The sequence below is a fragment of the Oryx dammah genome, unplaced genomic scaffold, assembly GCF_014754425.2.
Source record: "Oryx dammah isolate SB20612 unplaced genomic scaffold, SCBI_Odam_1.1 HiC_scaffold_3, whole genome shotgun sequence".
NCBI lineage: Eukaryota > Metazoa > Chordata > Mammalia > Artiodactyla > Bovidae > Oryx > Oryx dammah.
The window spans coordinates 44,357,144-44,378,243 of record NW_024070187.1 but is presented as its reverse complement, the minus strand read 5'-3'; the positions used below and the strand labels follow the sequence as shown (position 1 = coordinate 44,378,243).

Sequence of the window (21,100 nt, the reverse complement as noted above, 5' to 3'; positions counted from 1 at the left end):
GTAAGATATTCCGAGAAGGAGATTCCATTGCTACTTGTCACAATCCTTATTATACTCAGAAAGAAACTGGTACTCACCAGACATGAACATAGGTACTAATATCTACATACAAGACTTCCAAGGAAAATAAAAATGCATTTGAGATTTTAGGAAGTTAAAATAAGGAATCCAAATACCCTATGTTATACAGACTCTAAAATCTTATACAAACATGAAAATGATAAGCTTAGCCATAATCTAGTATTCTGTGAGATAAAAAAATATCAAACATGCAAATTTTAAAAAGGGCTTACTAGGATCTCTCTTGTGCCTATAGCCTAACATCTCTTAATAATAACTGCATAAGACTACTAAGATGACCAGCACAGCTGAGCTCAACCAGGGCAACGTTAACACATATAGGAAAAATACTATTACATACTACCTTGTTCAGTTCAGGAAGTACATGGTCTTCTGTCATTCTCAACATTGCTGAAAATGTAAAATTTAAAACTATCTTTAAAGGGAAACTCCAAACATAATTTTAATTATAGATGCATTTCAAGTCTAAATGTATTTCACTGGACTACATTTTCTAGTTTCAACAGCTTCTTGTCACCAAGGAAAACTTATTTTTCTTCTAAGAACTACAGAGTGAAGAATTTGATTTATAATCTTACGCTCAAAACGGCTGGTACAGCCATCTTAAACCATTTTTCCTTTGTCCTTCAATACAACCCACTGCCACTCCAGACAAACAAACCAAACTGCTGCCTTTAGCAAAGACTGTGTGTGCAGGAATCCCTCCTAACTTAGTCATGTTTCTTCTCTTAAAATGTGCACGCAATTCTTTCTTTCCTCCAAAAGCCTTAGAATGCCAAACAGATGTGTTTCTTCCCCTTGGGCTTTTCTGCCACATGAAGACGCTTGCACTAAGATTTATGTGTGTATACACACACTTATATATGTGTATATATGTATTTATATACCTTCTTTAATATTTGTGGTTGACCCTTTTTGTCCTTTCATGGGGTGTCTTCATCAATACTGTATTTTCTATACATATTACATCCACCTAAGTGAAGAAATATATTGCATGTGTTTTGATAGTGTTTGAATATACTTCTTATGTTTGGTCAGGAAAAAGTATGTTAGGTGTGATTCTGCAAACAGGATTATTTTAGGAAACTGTTCTTAGTTAATTCAGACTTCTAATTTATCTGAAAAAAAAAAAAAACCCAGCCATAATCTAGTTCCATTCATTCATTTATCCATTCAAAAATTACTTACTGAGCATAATACAGGTACTGGGAACAAAGCAGTATAAACAAATCCCTGCCTTCATGGAGACCGCATTTTACAAAAGAGTAAACCAGGGTTAGAGCGCTAACTAGTGGCAGCATCCAGTTACAGTTAGGTCTCCAGTTCTCCAATCCAGTGTTTGTTTTGTTGTTCAGTACTAAGTCCTGTCCAACTCTTTTGCAACCCCATGGACTGTAGCCCGCCAGGCTCCTCTGTCCAGGGGATTTCCCAGGCAAGCAAACCGGAGTGGGTTTTCATGTCCTTCTCCAGGGGCTCTTCCCGACCCAGGGATCAATTCAGTGTGCTTTGTTCTAATGATAAGGACTGAGTGGTAATTCATTTATCTTCTAATGCAGCTTCTTATTACAGCTAGGACATGCAGTAAGAATATAAACTGCCTAATTACTCCAGTAATTATAAGTAAAACAAAGCTACTATTTCTCTAATAGAAAGTCACTTCTAAGGTTTCATTTAATTTGAACATTGCAATTTATTCTAATTAACTCTGATATTAAACAGGCTGGCCTGATAAACACTCTGGCTCCCCATTCTGGCTAGTGTTGGTATGGTTTTGAGAAAAATCTAAGAATTTTAAATGTCAACATCCACTGACTGCATTCATTTTTTAATTAAAAGCAATTATATTGGGCTAACAAATATGAAAAGTCATGTTTTAAAAACATGAGAATTAAAGATTTTGAAAACATCAATTAAAAAAAAGATTTGGGCATTTGTTTAAAAGGATATTAGCACAGTACAGGTAATTTACTTTCTATTTTACTCTTCAGAATTTTAAGAACTATGGAATAAATTCTATTTACAACTAAATATTCCATGTGTTGGAAGGAAATGGATGCTAAATTATTTCAAAGACATTAAGAGAGGTCACAAAAACAGCAGGACCAATGGACTACACACATAAAATATGCACACTCTGTAGGGTGAGCATTAAAACATTTGATATCATGTCAGTTACTGTTTGTTGATTACATACAAATGCAAAGAGATGCAGAGACACAAAGAAAGGACTAGTGGTCTGCAATCTATTTAGCTAGGGCATCATTGTCCAGTGGAAGTGATAAAGGCAATGTTCTAGTTCTATGCTGTCCAACATGGTAGCCACTAACTACAAGCAGCTCCTGAGCACTTCAAATGTGGCTAGGATGACTAAGGAACTGCATATGTAATTCTACATAATTTCAACTAATTTAAACAGCCAAAATTGACTAGTGGCTACCATAATGAATGGCACAGATCTAGAGACAGAAGATCACGGTATAAAACAGGAGTTCAACTATTCATGGCAGAGGCTTTGTCTTATTTTCTCTCCCGCTTTCTACTCCAAATCTAACACCTAACAGTGCCTAATACAAAGTAGAGATTAAAAAATGTTATTTGAACCTAAGGAGACATTACAGAGTAAAAAAAAGGTCAATTATCAGTAAGTGATGGAGAAGGAAATGGCAACCCACTCTAGTATTCTTGCCTGGAGAATCCCAGGGACAGGGGAGCCTGGTGGGCTGCCGTCTATGGGGTCGCACAGAGTCGGACACAACTGAAGCGACTTAGCAGCAGCAGCAAGTGATAGAGATAATGTTAGAAGTTGTATCTGTGGGGGCGGGGATGGGAGGGTATAAAGAAGAAATACAATTGGCCATGTGTTGAAAACTGCTGAAACTGAGTGAAGTGTAGAAGCGGGGTCATTTTAACTATTCTCTCTACAGTGACAAGTATTTAAAATTTTACTAGTGTAACTGAATATTCCAAATTGATATTCCCACATTTTTTCTTCAAAAGTGTTAAAAATACAAGAATGCTTCATTCAATTAACTTACCCACATACAACCACCGAAAAAATGCTTTGAAGTTTTTCATACTGCTATCTATAACTCTAAAAGATAAAAATAAATCAGAAATGAAATTATTACAGGAGGTTCATATATCATTGTTCAATTACTATGGAATATAATAATCCTTACTCTTCTAGTATAGCCTATCTAGATGACATTTGAAGCTTTAGAACAGATTTAACAAATCAAACACATAGCTAAAAATAAAATCTCAAAAGAGCAAATCCTGATTCTTTTTAAAAATAAAGCAAATAATTCAGATTCTAACTGGTTGTAACAGCCTTGCCACAAACTGTAATAGTCTCTCCAAGCATTCAATAAAGTATGAAATCCTTTTCTAACTTTGGAACCAAAAGAAATTAAAAAAAAAACCAAAAAAACAGTTTTCAGCACTATTCTCAGTTTTTTTAAAAGATCACTGATCAGTAAGAAGAAAAAACATCAACCATAACAGAAAATCATCATTATAAGTTTATACTATGCCACTACCATTACCTCTGATATCAATAAGACATTACTTCAAATGTACCTTGAAGATTAAGTGTTATAAGTGGAAGTCATCTACACTTTGATGAAAGTGTTTCTGAATATAGAAATGGATATCATTTTTTTAAAGCACTTTAAGCTCACATCTGTAAGATAATTACTCTAACCAAATAATATGTGCCCTTTTTACCCCTAAATCTCAAAGTCCCTTCTAAGCATTAAGTCTCATAATACTACTGGAGAAGTAGGTCAGTATCATTAACCTTTCTGTACACAGTACAACACCTGACATAAAAAACTGTGACATCTCTTGCGTTACCAAGCATCACTATCAAAACTCTCCTGCAGCCAAAATGGGGGGAAAAAAAAGATCACTGTCTTTCTCAGTTCACCCCAACCTCACGCAATCACCTATCTGTTATAGGCTAATGTTAAAATTCTCACTGTCTCAGTTTCTCCATTATAATCTAAAATAAGGCTATATTTCACTTATCTCCAAGGAGCAAGAAGTTAAATCAACAACCTTTCATTCATATTAAAACATGATCAGAGAAAACTTAGTATTTTATGTTTACTCTCTGCAAATATGCAGAACCAAAAAATTATTCAACATTCAGCAAAAGGAATGTCATTTCCCTCCTACTCTGTTCTTTGAGCACACATATCTATATTCTAAACTCCATTAAAACGACAGTGGGGAGGGGTGTATGTGTTATAAACTCACATATAAAAAGATGATAGAAAAAAAGTTTTTTTAAGTTTCAGAAATGTCAAAAGCAGACAGAAGACTGGTGACTGGTGAAGGTCACCAGCAGTGGTCACATGTGAGGCACTTCAGAGAGGGAGGAGCACGGAGTCATCTACCCAGCAGAGCCCCGGGGACACTCAGTCCTTAGAAAGATCAAGCTCAACAGAAGACATCATGATGACGTCGGGCTGGGCAAAGGAGGACTGAAACTGAGAGAGGGGGGCTCAGCACAGGCCCACATGCGCTGGCACTCGTGCTGGCTTTGGTCCACCCTGCACCCCGCAAGTCCAAGCAACTGTAAACTGCCTCAGGAATAAATATGAGAAAACAATCAGGCATCAGGTTTTTGAAGAAAGCCTGCAACAAGAGACCAAAACAAACAGCAAAGTGACATATAAACAGGAGATAATTCAGGAAGCAGCAAAGACTTTCTAAAAATCTAATTAATGTCCTCAGAGAGCCATGAAATGTCATATCTACAGAGCAAGGGCGCTGCTTTGAAAAATGAGTAAACAAATAAGAAAACACTTAGTAATTAAAAGACAGGATTGCCATAATGAAATATGCAAGAGCATGGCTCGGGTCAACGACCTCATTCTCCATTCCGCCTGGGCTCTTATTCCAAAGATCACACCCTAGACCCTCTTTACCAACCTGAGCCTTCTAAATCTCAGATTCAAGCATCCTACTCAACCACAACCACCAGCTTTCTTTCCAGTGACTTCTTGCCAGCATCCCAACAGTCGTACCACCAAGACTTACCCTACTAGTTCTCCCATCTTTCACTCTCTCTTACCTGCTTATTTCTACTTTCAAAATATATTCAGGTTCCGACCATTTCAGGTTCTGACCACCATTTCTCTCTTGGCTTCTGTCTTTGCCCTCATATAATATATTCTGAACACTAAGTAAATAACAAGAGGGATCAAAAAGATCCTAAGTCGTGTCCTGTTCCCCCACTGCCTGTAATTCCCTAAGAGCTTATTATGTTATTCTTTATTATGTCCAGCGTAAAAGCCAAAGTCCTTACAAAGGCCTACAGGCTCTACACAACTGGACCCATCCTCCATGACCTCTTTCAGCTCATCCTATCGCTCACACTGTTGTTAAGTTCACTAACTTCGTGGCTCCTGGAGGTTCCCCTCAAGTATGCCAGGCATGCTCCAAACTCAAGGCCTCTATACCTGCTGTCTCCTTTGCCCCCAAATATCAGCAAGACTCACTCCTTCCACCCTCAAGGCCCTCCCTGACCAAAACACTGCACCTCTACCCCCAGCACACCCTAGATCCTCCTTCCCTACATGGTTTTTCCCACCACTACAAACCACTGTCTGACCTGCTACAGATTTTAATTATTCATTTCTTTATTATCTGTCTCATCACATTAGAATACAGTACCTAGAAGGTAAGATTTTTATCAGTTTTGTTCACTACTATACTCTCAGCATCTAGAATAATGTTTAAAACATAGTTTAAAACGCACAATAAATGTATATGATGAATGATAGTGCTGGATAATCAAGTCAAGAAAATTTCACAAGAAACAATAAAGACAAAGCTATTTAAAAAATGTGAGTAAAAATAAAAGACATAGAGGGTCAATCCACGAAGTCTAATATGACCAACTAATTTCTAGAACAAAAATCTAGTTTTAAAAAGTGGGGGAGAAGAGGAAATTATCAAAATAATATAACAGAATTCAGCTTAAAAATAGCATTTTTTTATTATCAGTACAATATATGGAAAGACCCACATTTAAAATACTACTGTGAAATTTCAATGTATCAAGGATGAAGAATAAAGTTTTGAAGATAAGAAAAAAAATAGCATACAAAGGAATAAGAATCAGAAGCACCAGACCTTCCATCAGCAACAAACAGGCCAGAACTCAACAGAGCAATGCTTTCAAAGCTCTCAGAGAAAATAAATCTCCCTTCATAATCCACGCCCAGTCAAAACCATCAATTAAGTGTGGTAGGAGGAGAAAAGACACAAAAGGACACAGAAAGCTTACCCTACACATCTGTTTTCTAAGTTATTGGAGGTGATTAAATGAACCAAGAAACAGAGGAGATCCTGAAAGTAAGGATCTAACCCATGAAAGCAATGAGGAAAACGCCTGGGTGGTAGCTGGCACAAGAGCTGGAACCAATGGACAGACTGGTGCGGGGGTGGTGGTGGTGGGAGTGTTGTGAGGTGGGAGGCTAACAGAGGAGGTACCAGGGACAGAGGGGAATTCCAGGGATGTGGTGCTACCCCTGAGACAGGGAGAAAACCTAAAAATGTGGTAAAGAGAGAGAGTGCAAGGAAAAAAGAAAGCAAATAGAGTCTAGGAAAAACAGAAACAAAGGAACAATTTCAAAAAACTGATAAATACAAGAAATGCAGTACAGTCATACAATTTAAAAATATGGAAGTAATCTATAGAACTAAAACCAGAAACAGTTACAAGAGTTTAAAGGATTCCCTCTAAAGAGAGGACCTGAGGTGAGGATGGGTGAGATAGGAAAATACCAGGTGAATTTTTAAAATCACTGTGCCATTGGTTTGTTTTAATCCTATAAACATGCAATTTTCATAAGAACTTAAAATCTCATTTTAAGAAAATCACAATTTGCTAGGTTCTCAATTACAAAAAGTGAAATATTCTCAAGTCAATGATTTCAATATTCAAGTATCCCCAATACTTACTGAAGAAGTTCATTTGCCTTGAGTATGAAAGAACCTACTGCAGTAATAGCATCTGAAAAGAAGTAAATAAATAAATATCATTTGTCCAATAAGTAAAGTGAGTTTAAAGTATTCTATTGAGAAATAAAATTACCACCTTCAATTCCTGCAGCATCTAGTCCAAGAGGTTCATATTTTTGCTTCCATGAAGCCATTCCTTTCAGTTCACTCAAATGGTATAATAAAGACTCTGAGCCACTATCAAAAACAGAGCAGAAATAAATTAGTATCATCACCGTCATCAGGGTGGCAGGCACCTATTATCTTGCTTGAATGTTTCTAAGTTTTCAAAAATAAAAACTGAAAGTAACTTTAATTTTCCTTCTATGAGAAACTATTAGCTCTCAAAATTATTTCAAAAAACTGTAGCAGAATCATTTGGTTGTCATGACTATTGAGATGAATTGGCCACATGATTAAACTTTATAAGATCAAATTATGTTCCACAGTTGGTCCTGGCACTGTTAAGATAGTCATATGGTCATCTTGTTCACCTAACAGCTATGTATTTAAAACTGAGCAAATATTTATTAAGCTCCAACTTCAGGTCAGGCACTATGGGAACTTCATGGTAAACAAAACAAAAGGGTCCTTATAACACTGATAGTCTAATGGGGGAGACAGTCATAACCACATAATCAGACAGTTTCATAATTTCATAATCAGACCATTTCAACTACATAAATGCCTTAGAGGAAAACACACCAGGTACAGGTGAAAGAGAAGAACCTGAACTAGTCTGGGAATTAGAGAAGGATTCTCTGAACATCTGAGCTGAGAGCTGGAAAATGCAAGTGAAGAACAGAGTGGAAGTGTTCCAAAAAGCAGAAGAGACGTACAAAAGCCCCAGGTAGGAGACACAAGTGTCAAGTTTGAGAAGGCCACCAAAGACATGGGTCCTAAGAAGTGGGAAGGCACTGGAAGTTTTTAATAAGAGTAACATGATCAGATCCACTGTGGAGAACACATCTGAGGGACACAGTGTGGATTGGAGACCAGGCCGACAGCCCTACAGTGCTCAAAGAGGGAGGTAAGGGCCAGGGGTCTCAGCATAAAGAAATCTATCAAAATCTAAGTCAAACACTGAACACCAACCAGCAAGCTGCCTCACTGAGGGAGCGGTGTTTAGAAATGGCATGAGACTTGAGGGTCTAGAACAGTCTTGGCTCTGACACGTGATAACTTTGGGGCAGCCGTACGCCCTTTCTGAACTTCAGTTTCTTCTTATGTAAAACGAGGATAATCACAACCAACACCTTGCCAAGGACTTACATGCAAAAATATGTAACGTGCTTTTACAGAACATATAAAATGATATATAAACATACTTAATTTCACTGCTCAAAAAAGGGTATATGCCCTATTCAAGACATAACTCATGGCTGTCTGGGTGAGAAAAAAGCCCAGATAGGGCCTAGGGTGGTGAAAAGATGTTGGAAAGTTATTTCACAGAGCAGAGTCACTATTATCGACTCTTTAAATCTTGGGCACTTTAAGATTCCCCTCGAATGCTAAGGCAAAAATGTCAGCTAGAAGACGCTCAAACAGAGAATGCCAGATGATGAAAAGAAGGCTGAAGAAAGAAAACCAATGCTAAGTACGTGCAGATGCAACACCAAAAGATTCTACGTCATCTTCATACCTCTGTAAGTGACTTATAACCAATTTTTGTATACTGGAATATGATGACTCTATAGACTGTCCAAGCTTCTTCAAGCCCTGATTAAGAGGAAAAAATATAACATTTAGCAAACAAGTAAGATACTATATGCCATTCTAAATAAAATTAAGACTATGTTCATAGCCATTAAAATACAAAGAAAACCACACCTTTACTGTTAACTGGTTCATTAAGAGGGTCTGAAGTTCAGCACTAGAATGAAAAAGAAAGTATTTTTAGTCTTCTCTATTTAAAATCTAAATGCATCACTTTAAACATTTAATTTCAAAGTACAAATTTAAACAAAGATTTTAAACAAATAAAAAGAAATAGCCCAACAAAAATTAAGACTTTGTTGTACTCAGAGAAACAGACAAAAACAGGAAACATTAAAGTCCACAGACTGAAATAGACATGAGAATGTGCTATACACTAAAATGGTATTTCATGTCAGTAAGAAGCTGAACTACTCAATAAATTACACTGGGCAATTATTAGACACTTAGAAAAAAATAAGTTGTTATGTCTTTCATAGCATACAACCAAATAAATCATATCTGGAACATGTAAATGGAATAAAATCATAAACTACCAAAAAAAATCTCTGGATGAAAATAAAGATCTTTGACTGCTTAATTATATGGGAAAGATCTTTTTGGGAACGCATGTACACCTGTGGTGGATTCATGTCAATCTATGCCAAAACCAATACAGAATTGTAAAGTAAAAATTAAAAATAAATAAATAAATTTAAAAAAAAAAAAAAGAATAATGCTGAGGTAAATACAATAAAGGAAAAGAGTGATTTAGCTACATAAAAATGTTTAATTTTTTATACTTTTAAAAAGTACAGATATATGTATACATGGTACATATACATAAAATGATTACATTTACATAGAAAATAAATACGTGAATAAAAAGCCTAGAAAGATACATACTATTCTTTGTTTTTTGTGCATCAGAATTTTCTATTTTTTTTACAATGAATATGAGTTGCTTTTGAAATAAATTACTTTAAAAAGAGAAGGTAAAGCAAGAGTATCTAATGTAAGTTTATTACCTGGCTTTACCCCACAACAACAAGTCCATGAATTCATCTTGCACTGATGTGGTTGTGTTCTTTTCCTAGAGAAAGATGGATAAACTCATGATAAGTGTTTTTTAAATAAGCATTATTTATTCAAAATTACAGGAACATGACTCCCTTTCTTACCTTTAACCTTCTCTCAAATCCATATTTAAACTGATTATCTGAATAGCAGTTATGAGGAAACAGCCAGTCAGCTCTTCCAACACCTGTCCTTAATCGCCACATCCTATTAGCTCCACTTCACAATCCTGTCCCCACCTAAGTTTTTCCAGTGGGAAGGACTGGCATTATCTCTCTCTGAGACAAGAGGTTGAGGTTAGATCAAGCCATCTCAAAGAAATCAAGATCTGAGCCTTGAACAAATCAGACCGATTTTTCTCATGTCCCTCATGAACTGAGTAAGGACATCATACACTCTTTAACACCTTCCATGGGAAACTCCAGTTACATCACCTGGACAAACTTGGTAAGACGAGAATCCATCTGCATCAGTATTTCTTCCCAGGCTTCACACATACATGTCAGTGACAAGTTTATATACTATTAGCAAAAAGAAAAAATATTAAACTAGCAAAAAATACTTAAGTCAATATGCTAACTAAATAATACATGCTTCTTACTGCCAATTATCTCAAAGAAACCCAGGATTTACTGTAAACCACTTTTAACTCAGTTAAGCCTGAGAAAGAAGAGACCATGGCTAACACTTGATAATCATTTAACAATCAAATATTCTCAAATTAAGTTTTTATCTGGTAAATTAGATATTTTTCAACTTTTTACATATACGATGTGTTTTATGTACATTAACTGTTAAAATGCTGATTGGTCAACTATTCGATCTTCAAACAGTATCCTTTTAAAAAGATACTGATCTCCAGAAATCTCTGACATGAAGTACATAGTGACTGTGGCAGACTGAAGAAAGAAGGTCACAGTTCTTTGTAGCTCCTCTATCCGGATGTATAGTCAGCTTCTCCAGTCTGTCGATTTGGGCTGGCCGTGTGTCTCAGCGTGACAAAGAAGCACAAGTGTCACTGAGTCCAAGGCTCCAGAAGGCTTTGCAAGCTTCCACTTCCACTCCTGACATTCCCGCTGTCCACACCACTTACCCAACAAGCCTGATCTAGCCTGTTGGGAAATGGGGAGTGTGGAGTCCAGATAAAGCCATCATGGCTGAGAGGTACTTGGACCAGCCAGCTGACCACTGCTGTACGACCAAGACCGGCCTGAATAGCTGAACCTAGCCCAAAACAACAGACCCTTCAGCAGGGCCTGGCCTAGTCAACTAACTAAAACGCCAATCACCTGCTAACTGGGGGTACATTTGTTATACCCAAAAACTGTCAGAATGACTATTTTCCACAATACTTGATTTACAAAGAAACTTTTAAAATTACAAAATATCTTATTTATGAGAACATTTAAAAAGATTTAAACTACTTTTTTCTTTTCTTTTGGAGATATAGAGATGGGTTGGAATAGATTTTCAATTAAATTTCTTTTTCTTGTTTCAGTGGACATTATAAGCTTATCTATCAGACTAGACACCTCTGCCATGTATAGTTGGCTTTAAAAAGTAAGATTTTCAAGTTTTTTATTTACACAACATTAGAAACTTATAGTAAACAGTCACATAAAACAAGCTATAAATAAATACCTGTAAAAGAGCTGAAATGTGAGTAAACTTTCTGGCCATTCGAGTTACTTCAGGTAAGAAAGAGTACAATAGATTGGTTTCAAGCTGTCAAATCAAAATACTAAAGTGAGTCACAAACAGATATATTTACTACTTTTAAAGAAGAGTCAAGGTATAACTATGTGTCAGAAAGACTACCTCAGAATTTTGCTCCTTTTCAGTATAACAAATTAGAAAATAACAGAATATAACTTTAGGATTCTCTCATCTGTAGCATCTAACTATGTACAGATTACCCCCTCTAAGTTAGCAGTCCTCTCTACTTAGTTAGAATAAATGTAATAATCTAATTTATACCACTATTATGAGAGACTTTTAAAATGATCACAAATATCTAAAAAATTTTTAAGGAATTATAGCTACTAATAAATACAAGTTAACTATCTATTACAGAGGTACATGAATTATCACAATAAAGTTATTAAAAACATCTGTTACAAATTCCACATAAAGAGTGAATTATTTTCCTACAGCACCAAATACAATTCGGGAAATCGTATTTTCACAGAAGCTTAAGATGAAGAGCAACCATGAACAACTGTTCTAGCAAATAGGAGGAAGTCAAGAGCTCTCTGCTGCTGTGAATACAATGAGACTATAAGGCCTCATTTGCGTCACACCCTGCGTCCTTTCCTCCTACTTTTGCTTGAGAGTTCACACATACTTAGATTAAGTGGCTGGCTTATCTGAGATGAAATTTTCAGGAAGATTTTCTTGAAGGCAAAGCTACAATCTAAATACTCTGTAGGAGCCCAGTTTCCACAGTCTATGATACAAACAGCACACAATGAAAAGGTTTTCCCTGGCATTAAGTAGGCATCTCACACAGGAGGCAACGTGTTAGTTAAGAGCCCCGGCTCTGGAGCCAGACTGCCCGGCATCACCTTCAAGTCCTTACCAAGCAAGTGACAGTTCCTCTGCGTGCCATTTACCCAACTACAAAATGGGGATAATAATAGTACCTATCTATTAGGTTACTGTGAGGATTCACATAAAATATACTGAATTACTCAGTACTGGGCACATATTAAATAATTAACAAATATTAGCTTTTATTATTATTAGGGTCAAAATCCCAAGAAACACTTGCTCCAAACATGAACTGGTATAGCAACAAGTTAATATTGGTCATTAACAGACCATCAAAACACTGTTTTGATGAAAATTATGCTGAGCAATTGGAATAATAAGGTATTCACCAGTAACACTCTCAGATTGAGAAGCTCCAAGTCCAATTTTTGCTTTGTTTTAATGACCATTAGAATCCAGTGATATGGATAATAAAAAATCAAACCTTTAAAAATATATATTTACTCTCTGCTGGTTCAAATACTCACCTGAAAATATGAAACTTCTGAAGCACCACTGGCAGAAACTTCTGTGACCACTGACAATGACTTCAAATCACTTGACAGACATAACGCAAGACAAGTACCGACAATCTGTAAAACAGCCAAATCCCCATTATATTTAGTGTTATTGCTGCACTGCATCTGCTTACAACATAGGAAGCGAAAATTCAGAGCTCTAAAAAGCAGTAACTCCTGCCACGTATGTGGCAAACGAAGGCATGTGTCCACTGAGTTGCAAGGACGCAGACACAGACCCTAACAATGCACCCGAGTGCTGGAGAACTAACACAGCCCACAGAGCCTGCAACATTTTCTACCCTTTTAGGGAACTGTAAGAATAAGAAAAGGCATGGAGAAGACCAAGACTGCGCCTAAGATTGCTTCTAATGACTTTCACCACATTCCAATCCCAAATGGTAGCTCTGAAACGCAAGGCTAGAAAAACATCAAATCATAATCAAGTGTACCATAGTAATCTTTTAGTTAAGAAAAACTTTTTGACCAATTCCACTAAGAACCTCTGATCTTCACAGACATCATATCACTATTTTATCTTAGTAAGAAAATTATCCTCCTAACATTTAAGGACGAGTAAATCCAAGAAATGAAACTGAGAAAAAAAAGTAATGTTTTACTCTTTTCCATAAATCAGTCAGTTGTTACACTCTAAGGCAAAAATAGAGAATCTTAAAGAAAAACTTACCCCAGTGACTCGAGCAATTTTGAACATTCCGTAAGCATAAAGTTCAATAAAACCAGAGCTTCCTCCAAGGACAAGAATATTAAGCCTGATTAAAAATAATGCAACAAGCTGAGGACAACAGAGAGGACCGAGTTCTTACACCAAGATACAAGTTGTTGCTGCCCTCATATAATCTGCACACTCAAGCTCCCTAGCAGGGAGACCGAACCTCTAAACAAGTTCACCAAGTTTCAATTACATCAGGCTTATTCCTTTTTTTTTCCCCCCAAAAGAACAACATAAATTTCATTCGGCCTACAAAAACCTCAGTTTACAGTAAAATAAGAATATATTATTTTAACAACTGTATTTATATACCCTCAATACCAAAATCATCTCTTTTCCAGTTAATATAAAGTGCCATCAGTTTTATAATGGCCCTGATGCTAAAGGTATTAAGTGGGCTTAAAGAACCTGAAGATTTCCATTTAAATTTCAGAAACTCAAGCACTTCTATCCTCCTTTACTTTTTATAAATGAAAGTATACCATAATATTAAAGTTGACACAAATATCATACAATAAAAATGAGTGAGTAATAGATATTGTCTGTTTATTGTTCAGAGGTATTTGTCAGCAATGAAATAAAATGACAAAGAAAATATCTTTGGAACGCTGGTCTAAAAACTGCCTCAAGTATCAAATTTAAGAAAATAAAACTTGCTATTTAAGATGTCTACAAGATTTACCTGACATCTCCCAAAAGCTTAATAATTTCGTCAGAATTTTCTTCACTAAAATATAAAAATAAATTGGGTTATCTTTCAACTATATGCTTCAAATAATAAAAGATTTATCTTACTTGAAAAAAAAAAAGGTATACCTTACCTAAATATTTTTGAGGTGTTGCTATAACTAGAAAAAAAAAAAAAGAGTAGGGTAAAAAACTCTCAATAGAAATGCATTTTTTTTAAACACATGAGAAAACTGTTAGTGTTGAAAGAAACCTGTAAGATTAATTCGAATGAGATTAAACTCTGGTACTTACTTTTTTGGCAATGTAGGAAGTTTAGGTAAGAGAAGATTTGATTCATCCTCAGAATTATAAAAGGATGTTAGAACACTACAAAGGGGAAAATAAGACAAAACAAAAATAAGTATTATAAAAACAAAGATTCTACTTTTCTTTCCATTAAAAATATTAATTTTTAAAGGCCCAATTTTACATATGACACATTACCAAATGAACATAGTGACTTTTACAGTGGTAAACTGTGCATGGCATTTAACAACCACAAACAAGAAACAGAAAAGTTGGAAATTCTTCATTTATCTTGAATTTTATTTCTGAAAGAAAAAAAAATCAGCCTATCCACTTTATGTTAAGAAGAACAAATATTTGTAAACAATTTTCTCAGCATATGAAATGCATCCATATGTATTTAGTATCAGTACCAGATATGGACTGAGAATTTATGATTCCTTAACTCTCCTCTAAAAACCAACACTGAACATAGGAGTAGCAAGAGTAATTTTAAAGAACACTGAAGTTATTATAATGTAGTGATGGGTTCTATGACTTATACACATTTGGAGACATAACAATCCAGTAGGTGTATATAAGATGATGCCAAGTACTTTGAAACAGTTTTATTTATCCTCCCATTTTTTTCAATCCTACCTCCAAATACAGATGGAAATGAATAAGGTGAAAACTGGTGTCCTGAAAGACCCTGGAATCTCTATATAACATTTCTGAACTCTTAACAGAAAGTATGTTAGGAATACTCTTAGCGGGTAACTGGACTCGGACAGAAACTACATGGTATACTCTGCTCCTCTATAAATTCACATGACCACTTGCAACCTTTATTATTTGATGACGGATTGATCCTTGTTTTATCTACAGTGAATTTTAAACCCCAGGCTAGACCTTATTATCTAATATTTTTACAAGTCCCTCCTGAGGAAATTTGTGAATTAATAATCAGGATTTATAAATTCATTTGATATTAACTTAAAACTTAATTAGAACAGAAAAGCTAACTGGAAGAAAGATCTTATTTCCTCAAAAAAAAAAAAAAAAAAAAAAAACTTTTATGTTCAGTATTCAGTAAGTCTACTGACCCTTTAGGCTATCTTTACTGCAAACGTGGCAGAGTACTTAATTTCACAGACTAAGGCAAAACTATTTTCACAAAATAAGGAAACTTATAGGGACCACAAAAATAAAAAGAACTCATTCAGTATCAAAACAAAATGCTCAATTCAGCACTTGTCATATTCGAAGAATATTTACTCAGACACAGAAACACAAAGTTCCAGAATGAAATATATGGTGAAAAGAAAACCAGAACCTTAATTTGCTAATCAGCAATCTTAACTAATGTTACTTGAAAGTATAAGTCATTGACATAAACTTTTAAAAATAACCAAAAAGAAAAATCTTGGCCATTCAGGCATTACTGCTCCAATAATAAAACAGATTTTTTTCCAGAAGAGAAAGAAATTTAGCAAATATTAAAAAAATTTCATCTTGATAAGCTTAAGACAAAAGGTTAAAAGCAAATACACATACTCAATACTCAGATACGCCTAAGTTTCCACTTTTAAAAAATGAAAAATTTCATGAACATCCTACTGGGACCACTGGGGTCTTTCTTTATCACTCTACCTGCTCTCAACAGTCACTTCCATCCAATGCATACAAGAAACTGGGGCCTCCACAGAAAAAGAGTGCAAGCTTTCAGGTTTTTCTACATCACATAACACAATTTTCTTGGTATCAGCAAGAGCAAAGGCCAAAACTAAAAGAAGAAGAAATAAGCAGAATAAGTCAGTGTAATATTAAGAGAAAAATGGGTCTTTCATTTCTTGCCCAATTTTACTATTTTAAATATATCATAATCACAGAAATGCTTTAACCCTTAAATCCTTCCTTTAAATAAGTAAAACACTGAAAGGTATCTTTGCATACAGTTATGCTGTTATCTACACTTATTTTCAAATGCTCAAACTTTTGTGAGCAACCTACTACTGTCTTGAGTACTGTTCTTAACATCTTACATATCAGAGCCTCTAGACTGAAACCTTGACGCCAAGCAGAAAACACAGAACAGACATCAACATATAAACAATAATATCGTATCACCAAGACATACTGGTCCCCACCTGAAAGTTAAAAAGTGATTCCATCTGCTTGGTTCTTGGGAAGGTTTTTTATTCCTCTTTTTAATTTCTAACCCTTATTGAACAGGGATATCAAATACTGATGGGTCTGAATGATCTAGTATCGTTTCTCTACAGAAGTCCTTAATGTCTTCCTAACATATAAAACTGAAGACCGTCTAGACAGAAGGCTGTGTGTTTCACTGTATACCAATACATACAACTCTGTAAGATGAGAGGCAATCCAAGTCTCCTCTTCTTTAAAGCAATTTAAAGCAATCTTGAAATAATCATTACCAAGCTAAGCCCTATTTTACTGTCCAAAAACAGGAGACATTTTTTAATGATAAAAATATCACCTACTTAAATACATTTTCATACACACTGACTTTCATGATTTTTGAGATCCTGATGTTTTTGGATGAAGAGAGCAAGATCTGAAAATACTACTTACAAAAGTTCTCTAATTTTACACATACTCTTTTTTTCCAGTAGAAGAAACAAGAACTGAGCAAAATGAATATAGACCAAAATAGCTGTTATCTGTAGAGTGACAGGCTTTCAGGACATTTTTACGTACTTATATTTATCTGGGGAAAAAAGGAGGCAACAAGGAGGAATACATATCATTTTACAAAAACAATTTGCTTTTTTTTTTAGGCACCAATGATACAGATGACTTGCAGCATTTTCCTGTGCTGACTGGACATGTACTGCAGCTCAAATGACTGTCAGTGTAACAACACATGGAAGAGGAGAGTTCAGTCCTCAGAGCAGCAGCATGGTAAGCTACAACACACAGGGTACCAACAGGAGTAAAGATCACATGGAAATTGAAGGAAGGGGGTCAACGCTGACAGTCCTTCAGGTGAGGTAAACAATTGTGCGGAGAGAATATTTACGAACCACACATTTAGTGCTAAAACACATTTTGGGGAGAAAAGGGCCATGATGGCTCTGAACTGACTATTGAGTGGCAAATGAAGCTCTGGACAAACAGTGCAGAACAAGACAGCAAAAGAACAAAACCAGAGTACCCTGTATATTCTCATAAAACTTCCTGTTAGACTTATCTTTGTCAAGAAGTCAGATTTCATTTTAGAGATATCTCTGCCATGAAACAAGATGGCAGAATCAATCTGAGTTCCATGAAAACACTATAAAGCATCTGAAAAAACAAAATTCCCAAATCAGTATTTAGAATTCTAGTACATTGTAAAAAAAAATAAATTCTTTCGGTGAGTAAGTTCTCTTTACAGAATACTCTTTCTGAAAAACAAAAACATATTTTTTATAATACTGTCATTACGTTTGCCATCTGGTCTCCAAGCCAGACAGGTCACTTCCTTTCCTGTATTTTCATTTGGTGGAAAACTCCAAACTCGATGAAAACTTGCAAGTCGATGAAGTAAAACCTAAGACAAAACAGATATAGTGGCAGATAATAAAAACATCCATTTCCAAAAATAAAATAAATCTAAACCCCACTATAAATTTTTTTAAAAACTGTACCAAGTATAATATTTAGCCATCAGAAAAAATTCAAAGTCAAGAGTGTCTGAATGAACGTAAGGTATTTTCAAAGAAATGGGTGAAACAAGGTCTAATTTAACCCTGTACTCTACCCATTTTCCTAACTTTTATGTCAACAAGAGACTTATGTTTTAGAAAGGAATACAGCTTCCCAGAGAGCTCAGCAGTAAAGAATCTACCTGCCAAGCAGAAGACTCAGGTACGATGCCCTGGGTGGGGAAGATCCCCTAGAGAAGGCAATGGCAACCCACTCCAGTATTCTTGCCTGGAAAAGCCCAAAGACAGAGCCTGGCAGGCTACAGTCCATACGGGCGCAGAGTCTGACACAACTGCAGCGACTCAGCACACATGCGTGCACCGGCTCATTCCTGCCTTCCAACACTTCTCATCATCATTTTTGGTGATTTCAAGAGCAACAGTGTCCTGGCTTCTGGTTCTCAACTACCTCTTCTTCAGTGATCACAGCTTCTACCTCACCTCAGTCATTCCCAGGGTCATGTCTGTTACACTGTCATTACCGACAACTACAGATGCTGCGATAAACTTCAGCTGCAAACTTCCCACTTCCCATCACTGTCTGTATCTTTCCTGCTCATCCCGACTAATACCCAACTTGAACTCTGCAACCTCACCAAGACATACAATCCAATGAGTCTACCACCGATCCTCTGTCCCTCACCCCACACATGACCTCACTTCCCTACTTAATCAGGTTAGAATCCAAAGTTCATCACTACAATCACTTCTCTTGTACATAACTTCGACCCCCTTGCATCTCCTGCTTTTTGTCACCCTTTGGCACAACAACTCTGGTTAAAGCCAACCACACCTGCACCCATGCAGCTGAACAGAAGAGACACACAATCACGCTCACGAGTTTCACTACAGAACCACTAAGCTCATGTGCCTTTTAACACTGAACAACAATCCTATTAGATTCACTAGCCCACGCGCCTTGTCGGCTTCTTCGAACTTCTCTTCCCTCCTCAAAATTCCAATATTTTCGTCTCCATCCTCACTCCTAAACGGTGCCCTTTCTTCTTCACTAAGAAAATGGAAGCAACAAGTGCCCACAATTACACCTACTCATCTGGTCACACCGATGCTCCTATTTTTTCCCTTCCCTCCTACAGTTGTGGCTGAAGGAACTGCACTCCTCAGAGCCATGAGAGAATTCCAGAACACTCTGGATGCGAAAGGAGACTAGATTTCATAGATGGCTTTGGGAAAGCAGACATCAATACCCTGGCGACAAAGCCATGATAATCAACACAGCTTTCCAGGCTGCTAAGTTCCCTTTTCCAACTAGCTTCCAAGCCTGGCTAAAAACTCCCACCTGGCCAAGTAACTATCAGGACACCTGCCAAAAGGCCAAAGGAGTAAAGACACAAAGGTGAAGGTTTCCTTACAAAATGTCTGCCAAGTAATTAAAAACTTTCAGCAGAAACTTACAACTGGGTTACACTTGATGAAGTGTAATATAATGTGAACCAGAAATGGCAACCCACTCCAGTACTTTTGCCTGGAGAATCCCAGGGATGGGGGAGCCTGGTTGGCTTTCATCTATGGGATCGCACAGAGTCGGACACGACTGAAGCGACTTAGCAGCAGCAGCAGCAGCAGAAATAGTGACAACACTCAGGCACATTCCATCAGGAATCAGTGAATCAGGCACATTCCATCAGGTGAAGCATCACTCTTTTGTTTTAATTTAAAGGTATTTTTAATGGGAGGTGGCTAACCAACCAGCACTGTGAATGCTGGACAACAGAATAAAGATTCTTAAACATCCTCTTTGGCAGCTACAAACATGCATATTCACAGCTCGTGTCTGACAGCTCACCTTTCTTCTGCCTGAACTGTGTAAGTAAACCAAGGGCGGAATCTGTGGACCCACTACTATGTCAACTCATCAGAGATACATGAGCCTTAGCCCCATTTAACAAATAATTATGAGAGTCTCCGGGATGCAGGACCGTGTGATTGTGTCAAGCTGTGTGAAAACTTGGCCACAGAATGCGGGAAATGGGTGTACGAAAGACCTTTCCTGTGCGTGGTCCCTTATATTCACTTAGACCATGCAGCGAGACTGCAGAGAGGGGCCGGGTAGACAGGTGGCCCGGGCTCGGTGTCCTCGCGGCTGCGCGCCGGCTCACTCACCTCGCCCGCGGTGTTGGCCAGAGCAATGAGATCCCGTTTGGGTGACCAGACCAGGAAGATGATCTCCTGCGGCAACTGCTTCTCTCCCACCACCCGGAAGGATGGGAAACAGGTCGGGAAACGCAACATGGGGACGGCCCTGCAACGACTTCCCTAGTCGGAGGCTGGCCGGGGCCCACCGCGGCCGCTCTGCCAGGGCCCGGCGCCGCTCGCGCCCCGGACCCTTCCGGCAGAGCCCCAACGGCGGCGGTAGCAGCAAGGTGCCCCACCGCAGCCAACGCGGCCCGGGCGGTCTCCGCCTCCCGCTTTCCCTGCCCGCGCCGGCCGCTCTGCAGGCGCCGCCGCGCGCTTTCCGGGCACTTCCGGTGCCCGAACTTCCTCGCGAGAGCACGGAGGCGCGGTTTCGATCAGCCACAGTCCTTTTGACAGTCTCCAAACCGGTGGTCCTCAGTCCTGCTTGCTCAGTAGAGAGGTTTTTTGTTTGTTTCTTTTGCTTTAAACATCGTGCCCAGGCAGCACGCCAGACTGATGAAAAGCGCTTCCCTGGTGGCTCAGACGGTAAAGAATCCGCCTGCAATGAGGGAGACCTGGGTTCGATCCCTCGATTGGGAAGATCCCCTGGAGGAAGGCATAGCAACCTACTCCAGTATTCTTGCTGG

General features: G+C 37.4%; 1 protein-coding gene across 3 annotated transcripts in view; it reads right to left on the bottom strand.

Annotated features, from left to right (window-relative positions):
* Positions 1-20,795, bottom strand: part of ANAPC4 (anaphase promoting complex subunit 4) — a 33,507-nt gene extending 12,712 nt beyond the window's left edge. The window contains exons 1-18 of one of the 3 annotated variants that reach the window (XM_040237965.1): positions 20,442-20,764; positions 18,058-18,163; positions 17,786-17,916; positions 16,255-16,387; positions 14,629-14,703; positions 14,469-14,495; positions 14,330-14,374; positions 13,603-13,687; positions 12,885-12,989; positions 11,509-11,592; positions 10,302-10,388; positions 9,819-9,883; positions 8,926-8,968; positions 8,738-8,814; positions 7,193-7,293; positions 7,057-7,108; positions 3,117-3,172; positions 425-471 (exon numbers count right to left, since the gene is read on the bottom strand). In XM_040237965.1, coding sequence (XP_040093899.1) covers positions 425-471; positions 3,117-3,172; positions 7,057-7,108; positions 7,193-7,293; positions 8,738-8,814; positions 8,926-8,968; positions 9,819-9,883; positions 10,302-10,388; positions 11,509-11,592; positions 12,885-12,989; positions 13,603-13,687; positions 14,330-14,374; positions 14,469-14,495; positions 14,629-14,703; positions 16,255-16,286 — 981 coding nt within the window. In that variant the 5' untranslated portion in view covers positions 16,287-16,387; positions 17,786-17,916; positions 18,058-18,163; positions 20,442-20,764. Of the gene's footprint in view, positions 1-424; positions 472-3,116; positions 3,173-7,056; positions 7,109-7,192; positions 7,294-8,737; positions 8,815-8,925; positions 8,969-9,818; positions 9,884-10,301; positions 10,389-11,508; positions 11,593-12,884; positions 12,990-13,602; positions 13,688-14,329; positions 14,375-14,468; positions 14,496-14,628; positions 14,704-14,820; positions 14,847-16,254; positions 16,388-17,785; positions 17,917-18,057; positions 18,164-20,441 lie in introns of those variants that run through there. The other 2 variants (XM_040237964.1, XM_040237966.1) reach the window with 2 other exon arrangements.
* Between the last annotated feature and the right edge of the window lie 305 nt (positions 20,796-21,100).